A 17,601-nucleotide genomic window follows, 5' to 3' on the forward strand; every position below is an offset into this window, starting at 1 on the left:
GGAAATGTTCACGGTGTTGAGACATTCTATTCTTAATTGTAGAATCTAGTAAATTCCCGACAACTGTTGCTGTTAGCCCCTTTCCCGATGTAGTTACATGATAAGCCTTCTCCCTATGTAGTTCCAATGTAGCCCCTCCCCCCACTTATGGAGTTCAAACGTAGTCCCTCTGACAATGTAATTCCGATGTAGCCACTGCCCTTATGGCGGTCCACTGTAGCTCCTCTCCCTATGTAATTCCACTGTAGCTCCTCTCCCTATGTAATTCCACTGTAGCTCCTCTCCCTATGTAATTCCACTGTAGCTCCTCTCCATATGTAATTCCGCTGCAGCTCCTCTCCCGATGTAATTCCACTGTAGCTCCTCTCCCTATGTAATTCCACTGTAGTCCCTCTCTCTATGTAATTACACTGTAGCTCCTCTCCCTATGTAATTCCACTGAAGTCGCTCTCCCTATGTAATTACACTGTAGCTCCTCTCCCTATGTAATTCCACTGTAGTCCCTCTCCCGATGTAATTCCACCGTCGTCCCTCTCCCTATCTAATTCCACTGTCGTCCCTCTCCCTTTGTAATTCCAATTTAGTCCCTCTCCCTATGCAGTTCCACTGTAGCTCCTCTCCCTATGTAGTTCCACAGTAGCGCCTCTCCCGATGCATTCCACAGTAGGTCCTCTCCCTATGTAATTCCACTGTAAACCCTCCCCTTATGTATTTCCACTGTAGCCCCTCTCCCTTGGATTTCCACGGTAGCCCCTCCCCTTATGTAGTTCCAATGCATCCCCTCTACAAATGTAGTTCGAATGTACCCCCTCTCCAAATGTAGTTCCACTGTAGCCCCTCTCCATGTGCAGTTCCACTGTAGCCCCTCACCATATGTAGTTTCAGTGCAGCCCCTCTTCCTGTGTAGTTCGTATGTAGCCTGAGCTGAAGACCTCCTCTTTAGTATCTCATTTTCCCATATGCTCCCTGCAGCATTTGCCTCTGGCACACGGGGCTAGGAGGCCCTGTTACTGTTCTACAGCAGCCGATACATCCACAGGACTCTCTGACCTCTGACTGAAGCAGTGCTACACCAGGGACAATGTTGCTCAAATGCGGGATGTATCTCAAGGACGTACGTTGAAACACGTCATTCGAACCTTTGATAGATCTCTCGTGACGCAGCATTTGGAACATTGTCTCCAGTTCTGGCCACTGGTGTTTCCAATGGACAAGGTTGACGAGGAGTCCAAGAATGATTCCATGTTTTAGGGCTTTAAGTTATGAAGAGCAAGAACACAGGAGCTGAACTGATTGTCACTGAAAACTAAAGACTGTATGGAACAGACTCCCAGACAAATTACCCGAGTATCTCCTTCAAAAAAAAAACCGAGTAAAGTTCGAGTGAGTTGATGAGGTAATGAAGGAGACACGGATGTTGCTGAGCTGCAGAGAGGTCGCAAAGCACCACCTATAGATGGGATGGCCAGGGATGATCGCTGATGGAGTTTTTTATATATAATAAGCAGATGTAAGAGCCGATAACAACTTCCCCCAATGAGCAGATATATAGCAAGGGACTATCAATAGAATGGAACACCGCCACTGAGCCATCTCAACCCAGTATAGCACAGGAAGTACTGGATGTCCCATGCATGACAACAAGTGAATGGAGGTCACCATCCCAAGGAATCCTCCTAACCCGCAGACCAGCTGAGACATCTCATCCCAATGTCACAGTAGGAGGGAACATGTCAGGTTGTTGCAATCTGACGAGACTGTGACCAGTTAAAACGGGAGGCAATGCTCAGTGGGAGCTACTGGCGAGAAATCTTTGGCAGCCTCAGGTAAGCTTTACTGAAAAAGGTTCAACATCACTGAGGAGCACTGAGAATTTGTGAAGTAAGTTTTTTAGCTCCATTTGTAAATTTGTCGGTAGCAGTAGCCTTTGCTGCTTCCGCTCACTGTATTGTTTTTTCCTTAGAGCTGCTTCATTGGCTCTGTAAAGCCCGAGGTTGAATTTTCTGCTCGTCATGAAGCAGTTTTCTTTAGAAATATGAAGGATTACAATGCAGAATTTGAAGGCAAAGTTCTGTTTAATTTTAAATCAATTTCTTGTTCAGTTACAGAATTTGGGCTGCTGTGTGTTACAAATGGCAAATCTGAGTTTGAACCACACCCTCAGAGCTGCTTTAGCTCCGTCGCTGCAACTTTGTCAAAAGTGCACTTATATTTACACAGGTAAATGGGGTTTTGGCCGCTCTTACGCTGAAGTTACGGTGGTGGAGCGGGAGCAGCGCCGAGGAAACGATAGGTTCATTCATGTTCATTCGCTCTTTATGATTGATTCGCCGTCTCCTGTACTCTCTCCGACTCCTTTATCACTCGGTTCTCCTTTCATTCTTTCTCGCTCCCCTTTATCACTCGGTTTTCCTTTCATTCTCTCTCTCCGTTATCCCTCGGTTCTGCTCTTATTCTCTCTCTCCCCTTTATTCTTCTCGACCTCCTCTCCCATTCTCCCTCTCACTTTCATATGCCTGGTTCCCCTCGTTCATTCTCTCTATCATTCTCTCTCTCCCCATTATCCTCCTGTACTCCTCTGGTATTCTCCCTCTCCCCTTCATCCATCTAGTTCCCCTCTCGTCTTTCCTCTCTCGCCTTTATCTATCCGGTTCCCCTTTCTAATTCTCTACCTCCCTTTTATATGGCTAGTTCCCGTCTCTCATTCTCTCTCTCTCTCTCTCATCCTCCCGGTTCTCTTCTCTCATTCTCTTTCTATTCTTAATCCACCACTTCTCCCTCTAATTCCCCTCTCTCCTCCTCTATCCTCTATTTTTCATTCTCGTTGGCTCTCTCCTTTATTACTCTCTTCCCAATCTCTCCCTCTCTCTGTTCCTTCCAGGTAGAACATTTCTTGAGAGTGTTCTGGACAGCTTTCGGCAACAATATCTCCTAGAACCAACAAGGGGGCAGGCCCTATTAGATTTAATAATGAGTCATGAGCCAGGTTTATTTAACTGCTTAATAATGTATGAATATTTCGGTAATAACGATCATAACATGATCGAGTTCAACGTTGTGTTTGAAAGGGAGAAACATTTATGAGCTGCTAAGATTCTAAATTTCGATAAGGCCGACTTCAACGGGATGAGTCAGAGACTGTCCAACAGTAAACTGGGGAAACCTGTTAATGAGGAAAACGACAGAAGATCAGTGGGAGGTGTTAAAAAGAATTTCAAGTGATACAGAACCAGTTCTTGCCTCCAAGGGGCAAGAGCTCTACTTGCCAAAAAGAAAAACAGCCATGGACGAAAAAAGAGGGAAGCGACAACATAAAACTAAAAGTTAAAGCATACAAAAATGCAAATATAGCATAGATCCTGGCGAATGGGAGAGATACAAAGAACGGCAAAGGGCGAAAAAACAGATAGTAAGAGCTACAAAAAGGGAGTATGAAAAGAAACTTGCAACAGATATCAAAACGAACACAATTTTTCTTACAATTGTACAAGGAAAAAAAGGTTGATCAAGAGCAATTTGGGCCCCTTAAAAACTGATAATGATGATATTGTAATTGAAAATATAGAAATCGCAGAAATGTTAAATATTTACTTTGCATCAGTATTTACAGTAGAGGGAGACGATCGCATGCCGGACGTTCCAAGGAAACTAATTGTGAATCAGGGACGGGACTTACAATAATTAACACAAGCAAATTAACAGTAATAAAGAAAATAATGGCACTAGGGAGTAACACATCCCCAGAACCAGATGGATTCCACTTAAGGGCTTGAAAGAAAGTAGTTGAGAACATTGCAGAAGCCCAACATATTATCTTCCCAAGTTTGCTCCATTCAGGAACTGTTCCTTTAGATTACAAAGTTGCACATGCAACTCCGCTATTTCGGAAAGGTGAGAGAGGGAAACCAGGGCATTCTAGACCAGTTAGCCTAATAGCTGTTGTCGGGAAATTACTGGAGTCTATAATTAAGGATAGAGGACTGAACACCTTGAAAATTTTCAGCTGATCAGGGAGAGCCAACGGTGATTTGTGAAGGGCAGGTCGTGCCTGACGAACCTGATTGAGTTTTTTGAAGAGGTTACTAAAGCAGAGGACAGCGGAATGTCTACGGATGTTGATTATATGGACTTCCAGAAGGCATTCGATAAAGTCGCTCATCAGAGACTATTAACTAAACTTGAAGTTCATGGAATTGAAGGCAAATTATTGACCTGGTTAGGAAATTGGCTGAGCGGGACGAAACAGAGAGTAGGGATAATGGCTCAAATTGGCAGGATGTGACTAGTGGTGTCCCATAGGGATCTGTTTTTGGGCCTCAACTATTCACTGGATTTATTAATGACTCAGATAAACGGGATGGAGATCCATCTCTCCAAGTTTGCCAATGACAAAAAGATAGGCAGCATTTTTAGCAGTGTAGATGGAAACATAACATTGCAGAAAGATAGTAATAGACGAAGTGAATGGGCAAAACTGTGGCAAGTGGATTTCATTGTAGGCATGTGTGAGGTCATCTACTTTGGACCAAAACAGGGTACATCAGTGTACTTTCTAAATGGTGAAAAGCTCGAAACAGTGGAGGTCCAAAGAAACTTAGGGGTCCATGTTCATAGATCATTAAAATGTCATGGACAGGTACAGAAAATAATCAAAAAGTCTAATGGAATGCTGGCCTTTATATCGAGAGCAATAGAAAACAAGGGGGTAGAATTATGCTATAGCTACAACAAAAACCCTGATTAGACCTCCCCTGGAGTACTGTGTTCAGTTCTGGGCACCACACCTCAGGAAGTATATATTGGCCTTCCAGGGAGTGCAGCGCAGATTTGCTAGAATGAGTTCGGGCGAAAGGTCTTCGACCTGAAACGTTAACACTTTTTCATTCTCCACAGCAATGGTCTGACTTGCTGAGCTTCTCCAGCACTTTTTGTTTCTATTTCAGATTTCCAGCTTTCGAAGTATTTTGCTTTTGATTTACTGGAATGATATCTGGACTCCAAGTGTTATATTACGAGGAGACATTACACAAAATAGGGTTGCATTCCCTGGAATTTAGAAGTGTAAGTGGTGACCTAATCGAAGTTTTCAAGATATTAATGGGAACTGATAGGGTCGATAGAGAGAAACGATTTCCGCTGGGTGGGTTTGGGTTAGGGTTAGGGTTAGACAAAGCCTAAAATTAAAGCCAAAACTTCCAGGAGTGAGATTAGGAAACACTTCTGCACGCAAAGGGTGGTGGAAGTTTGGAACTCTCTTCAACAAAGGCAGTAGATGGAAGCTCAATTGTTAATTTTATTTCTAAGATTGATAGATTTTTGTTAACCAAGAGTATTAAGGGATATGGGGCTAAGGCGGGTATATGGAGTTAGGTTACAGACCAGCCATGATCTCATTGAATGGCAGAACAGGCTCGAGGGGATTAAATGGCCTCCTCCTGCTCTAATGTGCTTTCAGTCTGTGCATTGCCAATTCTCAATCCAAGAATGAATCTTTTTCAATTGCTGAATTACCTGATATTTAGGGATCTTCTTACTACAGAAATGAGGGTAACGATCGACAGGCTTCCGAAGCACAAATAATCATTGCCCCATCCTCCAGGTGGTGCTTTGTTAAACCAGGGATTTCCAAGCACTCCGACAGGGCACAGTTTGGAAACAGTTTTCCGGTTGGTAGAAAGTAACCCGAAGGCAGATAATTGAATATTTGCAGTTAGTTGTTGGCAAATAAATTGATTTCCATGTTCATTTTAAAATAAAAAAACAATTCAACCGTCCGGGTCAAAGGCATCAGTTTTAGGTGCTCTGTGCTGATGATAATTTGAAATGTTGCTGACCTTAAAACAGTGCAGCTTTTGGGCCGTGCAATTACACGGAGCCCTGAGCAGATCCAGTTACGTTAATTAGCTGATCACTGAGGGCTTGCCGGTACCTGAGCTGGAAACACAATAAACTTTAATTAAGTCGTCTCCCTTCTCTCGCCTCTTCACCAACAAATTTGATAATAACACATTAACACAATATTCAAAAGTGTTTGGAATCTAGGCTGTTCCCCATCGATTCGTTGTAACTCGAGTCAGATAAGAAATGAATAAAGACACTGCGCAACAAAGCGCCGAGAGTCAGCGGCCTATCACATCGTCCCGCTGGCAGTGAGCAGCATGGAGCAGTGACTGTCACCACCACAGTGGGAAAAGGCAGTTACTGAACGGTGCAGCTGGTGAGACAGGTGAAGAACATGAAACTGGTCAAGAGTGGGCGGCAGAGAAAGGCTGCTCACCAACCCGGCCGAGGTTGGGTCGATGATACCACGGCTCGCAACAAAAGCTCTTCTGCCAGGTTTGTAAGCTGAGCAGCTCTGGATCAAAGGGAGTAACTTCACTAAAACAACAGTCGCAGTGTAAGGCAAACACCGTCCCTGCCTTCAGATAAAGGCCCACAGTTTCGGCTCTCTGCATACTGACTTTATTTGTTCACTTTCTTAATGAGGAACTTTCAGAAACTTTTGAATATTGTGTTAATGTGTTATTATCAAATTTGTTGGGGAAGAGGTGAGAGAAGGGATGCTAATTAATTAAAGTTTATTGTGTTTCCAGATCAGAGTTTGTATTGTTTTATCCACTGTCGGACAAGCGGACTGCACGCACCGAAAGCTGAAACCGAGACAGGCTCACATCCAGACCCCTGGACAAAACCTACCTGGAGACTGCAGTGGCTCAACAAGGATCAAAGCAGTACAGAGTGAGCTCAGAGAGGATAATGGAAACACAGCAGGAAAAGAAGCATTTCAGCAGCCCCGACTCCACGGAGGACAGCAACAAACTCGAAAGTCGCTATCAGTTTTGCGGGCACACTTTGAGAATCACTAGGGTCTCCAGCAATAAATTAGTGGTACCATCAATAATCTGGGAAGCTGTAAGTCCAATGTTTGGAGTAAATGCTTGGTTCTGATAGAGAGAAACCAAACTCAGAGATTCTTCCTTCCACGACAGCAACCGCCAACACCCCCACCCCCGCCATGTTGAGGAAGCCCGACTTGATGAATTGGTTTTGCAGACGAACATGCATAAGAACATCGGAATTGCTAGAAGAAAGATTATTGTTCGCCGTCTCCTTTCCTGGTAGTCACATGACACAGTGAGAACCGAGTTGTAGACAAATAATAGCAATCAAACCGAATGAATTAGTCTCCAACAGACCCAGACATGAGGCGAGGAAAACCCTCCAGTGGTGGAGAGCTTTGGGAACCATTGGTCCAAAGTCACCTGTTCCTCCCAAACCTGCTCCACTCACCACATGTCATGTCTCCAATTAATCATCCGCCTGCCCACTCACTTACCCTGTCGAGAACCCTGAGCAGACTCTTTGGATCCTCGTCACAGTTTACTTTCCCACGTATCTTTGTATCGTCAGCAAACTTGGATACATTACACTCGGTCCTCTCATCTAATTCATTAATATAGAGTGTAAAAAGCTGAGGCCCAAGCAGGGATCCTTGCGGCACCGCACTAGTTACAGCCTGCCAACCTGAATATGACCCGTTTATCACGACTCTCTGTTTTCTGTCCGTTAACCAATCCTCTATCTATGCTAATATATAACCCCCAACCGCATGAACCCCTTTTTACTCTTTTACTCTATCAAAACCGTTCGTGAATATGAACACATCTTTTCAATCTCATCTTAAACTTCTCTGTTCTAATAGAACAACCCCAGCTTCTCCAGTCTCCCCACTTAACTGAAGTTCCGCACCCCTGGTACCATTCTATCAAATCTACACTGCACTGTCCCTAAAGACTTGACATTCTCCCTAACGTGGTGCTCAGGATTAGACACAATACTCCTGCTGCGGCCTCACCAATGATTTATAAAGGTTTAGCGTCACTTCCTTCCTTTTGTATTCTGTGCCTATTTTATAAATCAATGGTCCCGTATGCTTTTTTAACATCCTTCCCAACTTGTCTTGCCACCTTCAAATATTTGTGTTAGTACAACCCGAGTTCGTTCTGTTCCTGTACCCCCTTCAAAATGGTAACATTTTGTTTATATTGTCTCTTCTTATTATTCCGATCAAAATGTATCATTTCACAGTCAGTTCTCTGCGTTAAATTTCATCTTCCATTTGTCTGCCCATTTCCCTTGTGTGTCTGGTCTCCTGAAGTCTGTTCTTAGCCTCCACATTGTTTACTACATTTCCGAGTTTCGTGTCATCTGCAAACTTTGAAATTATACCCTCTATACACAAGTCCAGTTCATTAATGCATATCAAAAAGATCAATGGTGTAAATACCGACCCCTGGAGAATACATCCAGCCTGAGAAATAACCGTTCACAACTACTCTCTGCTTTCTGTCTCTTTGCCAATTTCATATCCACGCTGCCCCTGTCCTGTTAATCCCATGGGCATCAATGTTGCTAACTCATCTGCAACGTGGTACTTTGAAAATTCATGTCAACAAACACAACTGCACGAAAACCATCAACCCTATTAGTTACTTCATCAAATAACTCAATCAAGTTTATCAAACACGATTTGCCTTTAAGAAATCCGTGCTGACCGTTATTTATTAAAACATGTTTTTCCAAGTGACAATTAATTTTGTCCAAGATTATTGTCTCCAAAAGTTTCCCCACCACCGACGTTAGGCTGACTGGCCTGTAGTTACCAGGTTTATCCTTCTCCCCTTTTTTGAACAGGAGAATAACATTTGCAACCAGTCAGTCCTCTGGCACCATCCCCATATCCAAGGAGGATTGAAAGATTGTGGCTATAATCTTTGCTATTTCCACCCTTACTACCCACAACAACCTAGGATGCAACCCACCTGGACCGCGTGGCTTTTCTACTTTGAGTCCTGCCAACCTTTTTAGTGCATCCTCTACTATCTCTTCCTTTGCTGGGACATTGGCAGCATCCTCTTTTTTTGTGAATGTAGATGCAAAGTTTTCATTTCGTACCCAAGCCGCGACTCCACAATGAGTTCGTTCTTTTGTCGCTAATTGGCCCCACCCTTCCTTTGACTGTCCTTTTGGTAATTGTCTGTTTATAAAAGACTTTACTGTTCCCTTTTATGTTATCTGCCACTATTTTCTCGTACACTCTCTTCGCCCGTATTATTTCCTTTTTCAGTTCTCCTCTGTACTTTATGTATTCTGCTTCATTTTCTAATGTATTATGGTCCTGACATTGGTCATAAGCCTCCTTTCTCTGTTTCGTTTTACTCTCTATATTTTCAATTATCCAGTGAGCTCCAGCACTGGATGCCCTTCCTAACTCCCTCATAGGAATGTGTTTCGTTTGCGCCCGAACTAGCTTCTCCTTGAAGGCCTCGCATTGCTTATTTACTGTTTTTACAGCCAGTCTTTGTTTGCATTCAACATGGGCCGGATCCCTTTTCAACTCACTGGAATTACCCCTCAGCATCTTCACCTTTGATTGATCCCTGTCTCTTTCCATAACTACTCTACACCTAATATATACCATCCATGGCACCATGTTCTCTCTTCATACCATCCATGGCACCATTAAATTGTTTTTACCCTCCAGGCCATATTTACCGGGTTTTCCTCCTCCCTGACACAATGTAATGGGTATATAACCTTCTTGTATCATGCCTTGGGTTTATACGTTCCAATTCACCATACCCTGGGTTTATGCCGTCGTTATCGTCATGTACTCGGTTTATACCCTAGCTGGCACAAAGTACTGAATGATGTATCCTCCATGCAATCGATATGGGGTTAATACTCCACCAGCACCATGTATTATGTTTAAACCCTCCTTGATCCCCTGCACTGGGAATCCACCATCCTTGACACTCTACACTGGGGATCCACCATCCCTGATCCCCTACACTGGGTATCCACCATCCTTGATCACCTACACTGGGTATCCATCATCCTTGATGCCCTACACTGGGTATCCACCATCCTTTACACCCTACACTGGGTATCCACCATCCTTGACACCCTACACTGGGTATCCACCATCCTTGACACCCGAAACTGGTTATCCACGATACTTGATCCCCTACACTGGGTATCCTCCATCCTTGACACCCTACACTGGGTATCCACCATCCTTGACACCCTACACTGGGTATCCACCATCCTTGACACCCTACACTGGGTATCCACCATCCTTGACACCCTATACTGGTTATCCACGATACTTGACACCCTACACTGGGTATCCACCATCCTTGACACCCTATACTGGTTATCCACGATACTTGATCCCCTACACTGGGTATCCTCCATCCTTGATCCCCTGCACTTGGTATCCACCATCCCTGATCCCCTGCATTGGGTATCCACCATCCTTGACACCCTACAATGGGTATCCACCATCCCTGATCCCCTACGCTGGGTATCCATCATCCTTGATCCCCTACACTGGGTATCCACCATCCTTTACACCCTACATTGGGTATCCACCATCCTTGACACCCTACACTGGGTATCCACCATCCTTGGTACCCGACACTGTGTATCCACTATCCTTGGCATCTTGTGCGGTATATACACGATTGTTAGCACCGTGCACGAGGTATTTTTTTTATTTCTTCATGGGATGTGGGCGTCGCTGACCAGGCCAGTACTTATTGCCCATCCCCAATTGCCCTTGAGTATACACAATCCTTAGCACCATGCGCGGTGTATCCACCATCTTTGACAACATTCCCGGTGTTTCCACCATCATTGACACCATGCGCGTGGTATGCGCTATTCTTGACACCAAATATTGAGTTTATAACCATCACAACACGATGTTCAGATTTTTATATCTTCCTTGGAATTAAGTACTAGATTTATATATTCCTTGGAATTACTTACTGGCTTGCACCCTCCCTTGCGCCCTCCCTTGCTGCCTCCCTTGCACCTTCCCTTGCACCTTCGCTTGCACTGATCCCTGCACCCTCCCATGCTCGCACCCTTGCACCTTCCCTTGCACCTTCCCTTGCACTGATCCCTGCACCCTCCCATGCTCGCACCCTTGCATCCACGCTTGCTCTCTCCCTTGCACCCTCCCTTGCACTCACCCTTGCTACCTCCCTTGCACCTTCCCTTGCACTGATCCCTTCACTCTCCCATGCTCCCACCCTTGTATCCACGCTTGCTCTCTCCCTTGCACCCTACCTTGTTCACTATCTTGCACCTTCCCTTGCACCTATCCTTGCACCCTCCCTTGCTCCGACACATGCTCCCTCCCTTGCACCCTCCCTTGCAACCTGCCTTGTAGTGTGAACTTGGATACAGAAAGTTGCAGCTGAACGAATTCTAACGTTAATACCATATTTTGTTTCAGGGCCTCGTTCTCTGCCGGTTCTTTGAGAAAGAGAAAATCAGTTTTTCTGGGAAGAAGATGATTGAATTGGGGTCGGGCACTGGGATCGTGGGGATTCTTGCAATCCTGCTGGGTGAGTTAAACTTTCCAAGCGATAGCACTTTGCATGTGTGAGGGAGCGCGATGAACTGTAATGGAATAGGACGGCTAGAGAATGAGAAGGACCATGACAAAGACTGGTCATTGGGGTGATTAAGCCCCCAGTAATATGCATGTTTTGTGAACGCTGCAGTCTGATCTTCTTTTGAGGTCCTTACTGTTAGGAACATAGGAACAGGAGTAGGCCATTCAGCCACTCGTGCCTGCTCCGCCATTTGATGAGATCATGGCTGATCTGTGATCTAACTCCATATACCTGCCTTTGGCCCATATCCCTTAATACCTTTGGTTGCCAAAAAGCTATCTATCTCAGATTTAAATTTAGCAATTGAGCTAGTATCAATTGCCGTTTGCGGAAGGGAGTTCCAAACTTCTACAACCCTTTGTGTGTAGAAATGTTTTCTAATCTCGCTCCTGAAAGGTCTGGCTCTAATTTTTACACTGCGCCCCCTACTCCTAAAACCCCCAACCAGCGGAAATAGTTTCTCTCTATCCACCCTATCTGTTCCCCTTAATATCTTATAAACTTCGATCAGATTACCCCTTAACCTTCGAAACTCGAGAGAATACTACCCCAATTTGTGTAATCTCTCCTCGTAACTTAAACTTTGAAGTCCGGGTATCATTCTAGTAAACCTACGCTGCACTCCCACCAAGGCCAATATGTCCTTCCGAAGGTGCGGTGCCCAGAACTGCTCACAGAACTCCAGGTGCGGCCTAACCAGGGTTGACAGTTCTTCACCTCCAGTTTTGTTCTGTTTGATAGAGAATGCTTTCAAAGCACAGGACCCTTACCTCAGGTAATAAGAATGATGCCTCAGAAAAGTCGCAGCTTTCTGGACTCAGCCGCTCCACCTGCCATTATGGAGAAAGTCCCTCCTCCCATCAGAGAGCGGGATCTCAATTGAACTGCTGTTGATCTGTGAAAATCGAGTAAACGTAAAATTCCAGAAAATGAAAAAGTGACACATTTGATCACATTTCTCCTTGAGCTGATGAGCTGAGAACTAGATACCTATCAGAAATGGCCTGGTTATATTCAATGTAATATTTGCTCAACATCCTGAACATCTGGACTCTGATCATATATTAAACGGGGAAGCTGTAGCTTTTGATCATGTTTTTGAGTCCTTGTGAGCTCCAGTCACGTTTCCAGCACCCAACTGATGGCCAAATTATATTCCATAAAACAGTAAGCATGCTTTAGAATAAAATAATGAAGCAGTCCGTGCCCGCATACAGCACAACCTGGACAATATGCAGGTTTGGCTGTTATGTAGCAAGTAACATTCGCGCCAGACAAGAGCCAGGCAATAACCATCTCCAACAAGACAGAATCTAACCAATTCCCATTTACATCAAACGACATTACCATCGCCGAATCCCCCACCATCATCATCCTGGGGGTCACCATTGACCAGAAACTTAACTGGACCAGTCACATAAATAGTGTGGCTGCAAGAGCAGGTCGGAGGCCGTGTATTCTGCGGCATTGCCTGAGGAATTACTGAAGGAAATAAACATTATGTCCTTATCATTATCATAATCGAACAGCCCCACTTGTGACCTTGTGATGGAGGGAAGGTCATTAATGTAGCAGCTGAAGATAGTTGTGGCTTGGTCACTGCCCAGCGATGTCCTCGGGCTGAGATGATTGGCCTCCAACAAACACTCTCATGTACCTTTGCACCAGGTATGACTCCAGCCACTTGAGAGTTTCCCCACTGATTACAATTGACGGCAGTTTTACGAGGGCTCCTTCGTGCCACACTCGGACAAATGCTGCCTTGATGTCAAGGGCAGTCAGTCTCACCTCACCTCTGGAATTCAGGATTCTTTTCCATGTTTGGACCAAGGCTGTCATGAGGTCTGGAGCCGAGTGGTCCTGGCGGAACCCAAACTGAGCATCGGTGAGCAGGTTATTGGTTAGTTCGTGCCGCTTGATAGCACTGTCGACATCTTCCATCACTTTGGCGATGATTGAGAGTAGGCTGATGGAGCGGTAATTGGCCGGATTGGACTTGTCCCGCTTTTTGTGGACAGTTCATACCTGGGCAATTTTCCACTTTTTAGTCGGATAGATGACAGTTCCGACTGGAACAGCTCAGGTCGGCCACCGCTTATTTTGGAGCACAGGTCTTCAACACGACAGCCGGGAGCCTTTGCCATGTCCATCAACTCAGACATTTATTGTTATCACGTGGAGTGAATGTAATTGGCTGAAGACTGGTATCTGTGAGGATGGGGACCTCAGGAAGAGGCTGAGAATGATCATCCACTTGGCACTTCTGACTGGAGATTGTTGCAAGCGCATCAAACTTTTTTTTGCATTCAGGGAATCAAGGGATATGGGAATCGGGCGGGAAAGTGGAGTGGAGTTCGAAGAGCAGCCGTGATCTTATCGAATGAGGGAGCAGGCTCGAGGGGCCGTATGGCCTACTCCTGCACCTATTTCTTATGTCCTTATGTTCCCATGTGCTGGACTGCGCTCTTGTTGAGGATGAGAATCTTCACCGAGCCTCCTTCTCCTGTTAGTTGCTGAATTTGCGACCACCATTCGCGACTTGATGTGACCGGATTTCAGAGCTTTAACCTGATTGTTTGGTTTGGGGATTGCTGTACTCTGTGCACAGCATGGTGCTCCCTCTGTTTATAATGCATGGTGCTCTCACTGTTTATAATGCATGGTGCTCTCACTGTTTATAATGCATGGTGCTCCCACTTTTAATAATGCCTGGTGCTCTCACTCTTTATAGTGCGTGGTGCTCTCACTGTTTATAATGCATGGTGCTCTAGCTGTTTATAATGCATGCTGCTCTCGCTGTTTATAATGCATGCTCCTCTCGCTGTTTAGAAATCATGGTGCTCTCACTGTTCATAATGTATGGTGCTCTAACTTTTTATAATGCATGGTAATCCTTTGCTGCAGCTTCACCAAGTTGGCAGCTGATTTTCAAATACGCTCGGTGCCGCTCCAGGCATGCTCTTCTACATTCCTCATTGAAACAGATTTGGTCACCCAGCTTGATGGTGATGGAGAAGTGAGGGATATGTCGGGCCCTGCGGTAACAAGATTGTTGTGGCATTCCATTATGCTGCTGCTTAGGGCCCATGGTGCCTCATGAGTGCCCGGTTTTGAGCTGCGAGATTTGTTATTAATCTATCCCACTCAGCAGGGCGGAGGTGCCACACGACACGATGGAGGGTTTCCTCGGAGTGAGGACAGTTTTGATTCTTTGACGATGTCAGACCGTTGCTTGACTAGTTTGTGAGTCAGCTCTCCCGACTTTGACAACAGTCCCCGATTGATAGCGAGGAGGAACTTGCAAGGTCAACTGGACTGGGTGTGCCTTTTTGTTTCCAATTTCGATGCCAAGGTCGCAGCTTTATACATATTTTGATACCGCGGCGTGGCTCACAAGGCCACACGAGAGCGCAGTGATGCACCAACCACATTGGTGTTGGACTGGAGTCACACACAAACGAGATTGGTTAAGGACGGCAGGTTTCCTTCACTGAAGGACATTAGTGAACCTATTGGGTTTTTGCGATAATCGGATAATTTTATGGTCACTTTGGGGCGGATATTGACTTCGACCGGCAGTTTGAAACGTGTGATAGCTAAAAATAAAAATCGGGAGGAATGTTCAACAGGCGACAAACTCGTTGTCACCGGTTTTACGCTATGGCAGAAAGTCAATATCGCCCATTTCACGTTGACATTTTTGAATTGAAATCAAATTTTCGTGGTTGGATTTGAACTCAAGTTGCTGGATTTTTAGTTCACAGTTTTGGATTACTAAATCCAGTGAAATAACCGCTGTGCTGATGGAGTCGCTGAGCAATGCTGTGACACTGCACAAGTTCATCATTATATTTCACAGCCTTTGCTGTGTTAATCTGCTTTGCCCCGAATCCCTTTTGCCCACATTTACCATTTACAGGTTGGTGTCATAGGGAAGCAATAAGTGAAGATACGTCATTGCTCTTTAACATTCTTCTGGCAGGTGGAGATGTGACCTTGACAGACAAACCAGAAGTTCTGAATCAAATAGAACTAAACGTGGCCAACAATGTCCCCTCTTCAATTATCCAGCGGTCAAAAGTCTCTGCTCTCTCGTGGGGTATAAACCATTATCAATTTCCAACAGACTACGACATCATCCTGGGATCCGATATCGTCTACAAGAAACGTGAATACCACTTACTGCTAAAGACCCTACAACATCTGAGCAACCAAAACACTATAATTTACATCTGCTCGAAGATGCGTGAGTTCATGGGAGCCATGAATTTTCACGAGAAGCTCATTCCACAGCATTTTAACTCCGAAATTGTTCACAGTGTCCCAGAAAATGAAATCAACCTGTACAAAGTGACCAAAAAAGTTCCTGGCGCTTATTAAGGAGGAAATTCCAGAGAATAGGGTGGAGGCAGTTAAACGTCTCATAATGGGAAGACGCGAGGGGGAGAAGGACACAACAGGCAAGAGTAAGAGGACTGGATGATGTAGGAGGAGGTTGCAGAGATAGAGGGATTGGGATTCCCATTTACTCTAACACCATAACCCTGACACCCTTACTGAAACCCTAAACCTAAACCTGAAACCCTAACCCTAATCCTGACGTTATAGTCCGAGCCAATCCCTCACCCGAGCCCAAGTCGGAGGCCTGACCAAAACGCGAATCCTATTAATGCCACTGTTATCTGACTGGAGTAATATTGGCAGGGAGGGTTAGAGTTTAGGGTTAGGAACCCTCTTTCGAGTCAGCTTCACCCTGTATCTAACTTCAGTCTAGCACTGCAGAACACATCACAGGAACTACACTTTTCCCCTCCTGAAGTGTTGCTCTCCCACTACATTCACGTTTGTGTGATGATTGCATCAACGGAAGCTCGTTTAAATTGACCCAGTTGAAGACTGCCGTAATGTTGTGCAGTAGAGAGTATATTACGAGATCAATACTTCGGCCCTCCCTCCCTCACAGCTTAGTGGGATACTCGGACTGCAGCCGTTCAAGAAGAAGGCTCACCACCACTTTCTCAAGGGCAACAAGGGAGGGGCAACAGATTCTGGCCTTGTCAGCGACGCCCACACCATGAGAATGAATATATAAAAAAAGAAAACTTGTGAAGTTCTCTGGTTCGAATTATTCCCTTTGCCGCATTTTGCAGTGAACGTCAATATATAAAGAACCAACACATTTACAAAAAGATTCATTAATGGGGACTTAGCTCAGTTTTAGCAGGGTACGAGCGAGACACACGTAACTGACATAGTTCCCTACCCCGAAACGATTTTAACCCTGGTGCGGGAGGGTATCTGTCACACTGTGACACCTGGTCCTCCTTTTGTTTGGAGGCAGTATTGTACAGCTGGAGGCAGTACAGCGAGATACAGGATAGTGCAGCTGCAGGCAATACAGGTAGGCACAGGCTAGTACAGCTGGAGGCAGAACAGCGAGATACAGGATCGTACAGCTGGAGGCAGTACAGCTGGGCACAGAATAGTACAGCTGGAGGCAGTACAGCTAGGTACAGGATAGTACATCTGGAGGCAGAACAGCTAGATACAGGATAGTACAGCTGGAGGCAATACAGCTGGGTATAGGATAGTGCAGCTGGGGGCAGTACAGCTAGGCATAGAATAGTACAGCTGGAGACAGTACAGCTTGGTACAGGATAGTACATCTGGGGGAAGTGCAGTTAGGTACAGGATAGTACAGCTGGAGACAGATAGTACAAAAGGAAGGAAGATATCCTCATCCTTTATAAATCATTGGTTGGGCCTTAGCTTGAATACTGTGTTCAATTCGGGGCACGGAACCTCAGAAAGGGTGTCAAGGCCTCAGAGAGGTTGGAGAAGAGGGTAACTAGAATTGTCCCAGGAATGAGGGAGTCTCGTTATGTGGAGAAACTGGAGAAGCTGGGATTGTTCTCCTCAGAACTGACTTGGTCGACTGGAGATTTGTTCGAAGTGTTCAAGATCATGAATGGTTTTGATTGCGTCAATAAGGAGAAATTGCTTCCAGTGGTAGACGGGTCGGTCATCAGAGGACAAAGATTTAAGGTGATCGGCAAAAGAGCCAGAGTCGACATGAGGAAACATTTTTTTTATGCAGCGAGTTGTAACGATCTGGAATGCACTTTCTGTAAAT

The 17,601-nt window shown here is 45.1% G+C and overlaps 1 protein-coding gene across 1 annotated transcript; it reads left to right on the forward strand.

The window, feature by feature from the left end:
* The first annotated feature begins 6,756 nt into the window (after nt 1-6,756).
* Nucleotides 6,757-15,848, forward strand: LOC137312560 (EEF1A lysine methyltransferase 3-like). Its single transcript, XM_067979092.1, has 3 exons — nt 6,757-6,912; nt 11,306-11,417; nt 15,451-15,848. Exons 1-3 carry the CDS (start codon nt 6,757-6,759, stop codon nt 15,846-15,848), a joined length of 666 nt encoding a protein of 221 aa, XP_067835193.1.
* The last annotated feature ends 1,753 nt before the right edge of the window (nt 15,849-17,601 follow it).

The sequence above is a fragment of the Heptranchias perlo genome, unplaced genomic scaffold, assembly GCF_035084215.1.
Source record: "Heptranchias perlo isolate sHepPer1 unplaced genomic scaffold, sHepPer1.hap1 HAP1_SCAFFOLD_43, whole genome shotgun sequence".
Lineage (NCBI taxonomy): Eukaryota > Metazoa > Chordata > Chondrichthyes > Hexanchiformes > Hexanchidae > Heptranchias > Heptranchias perlo.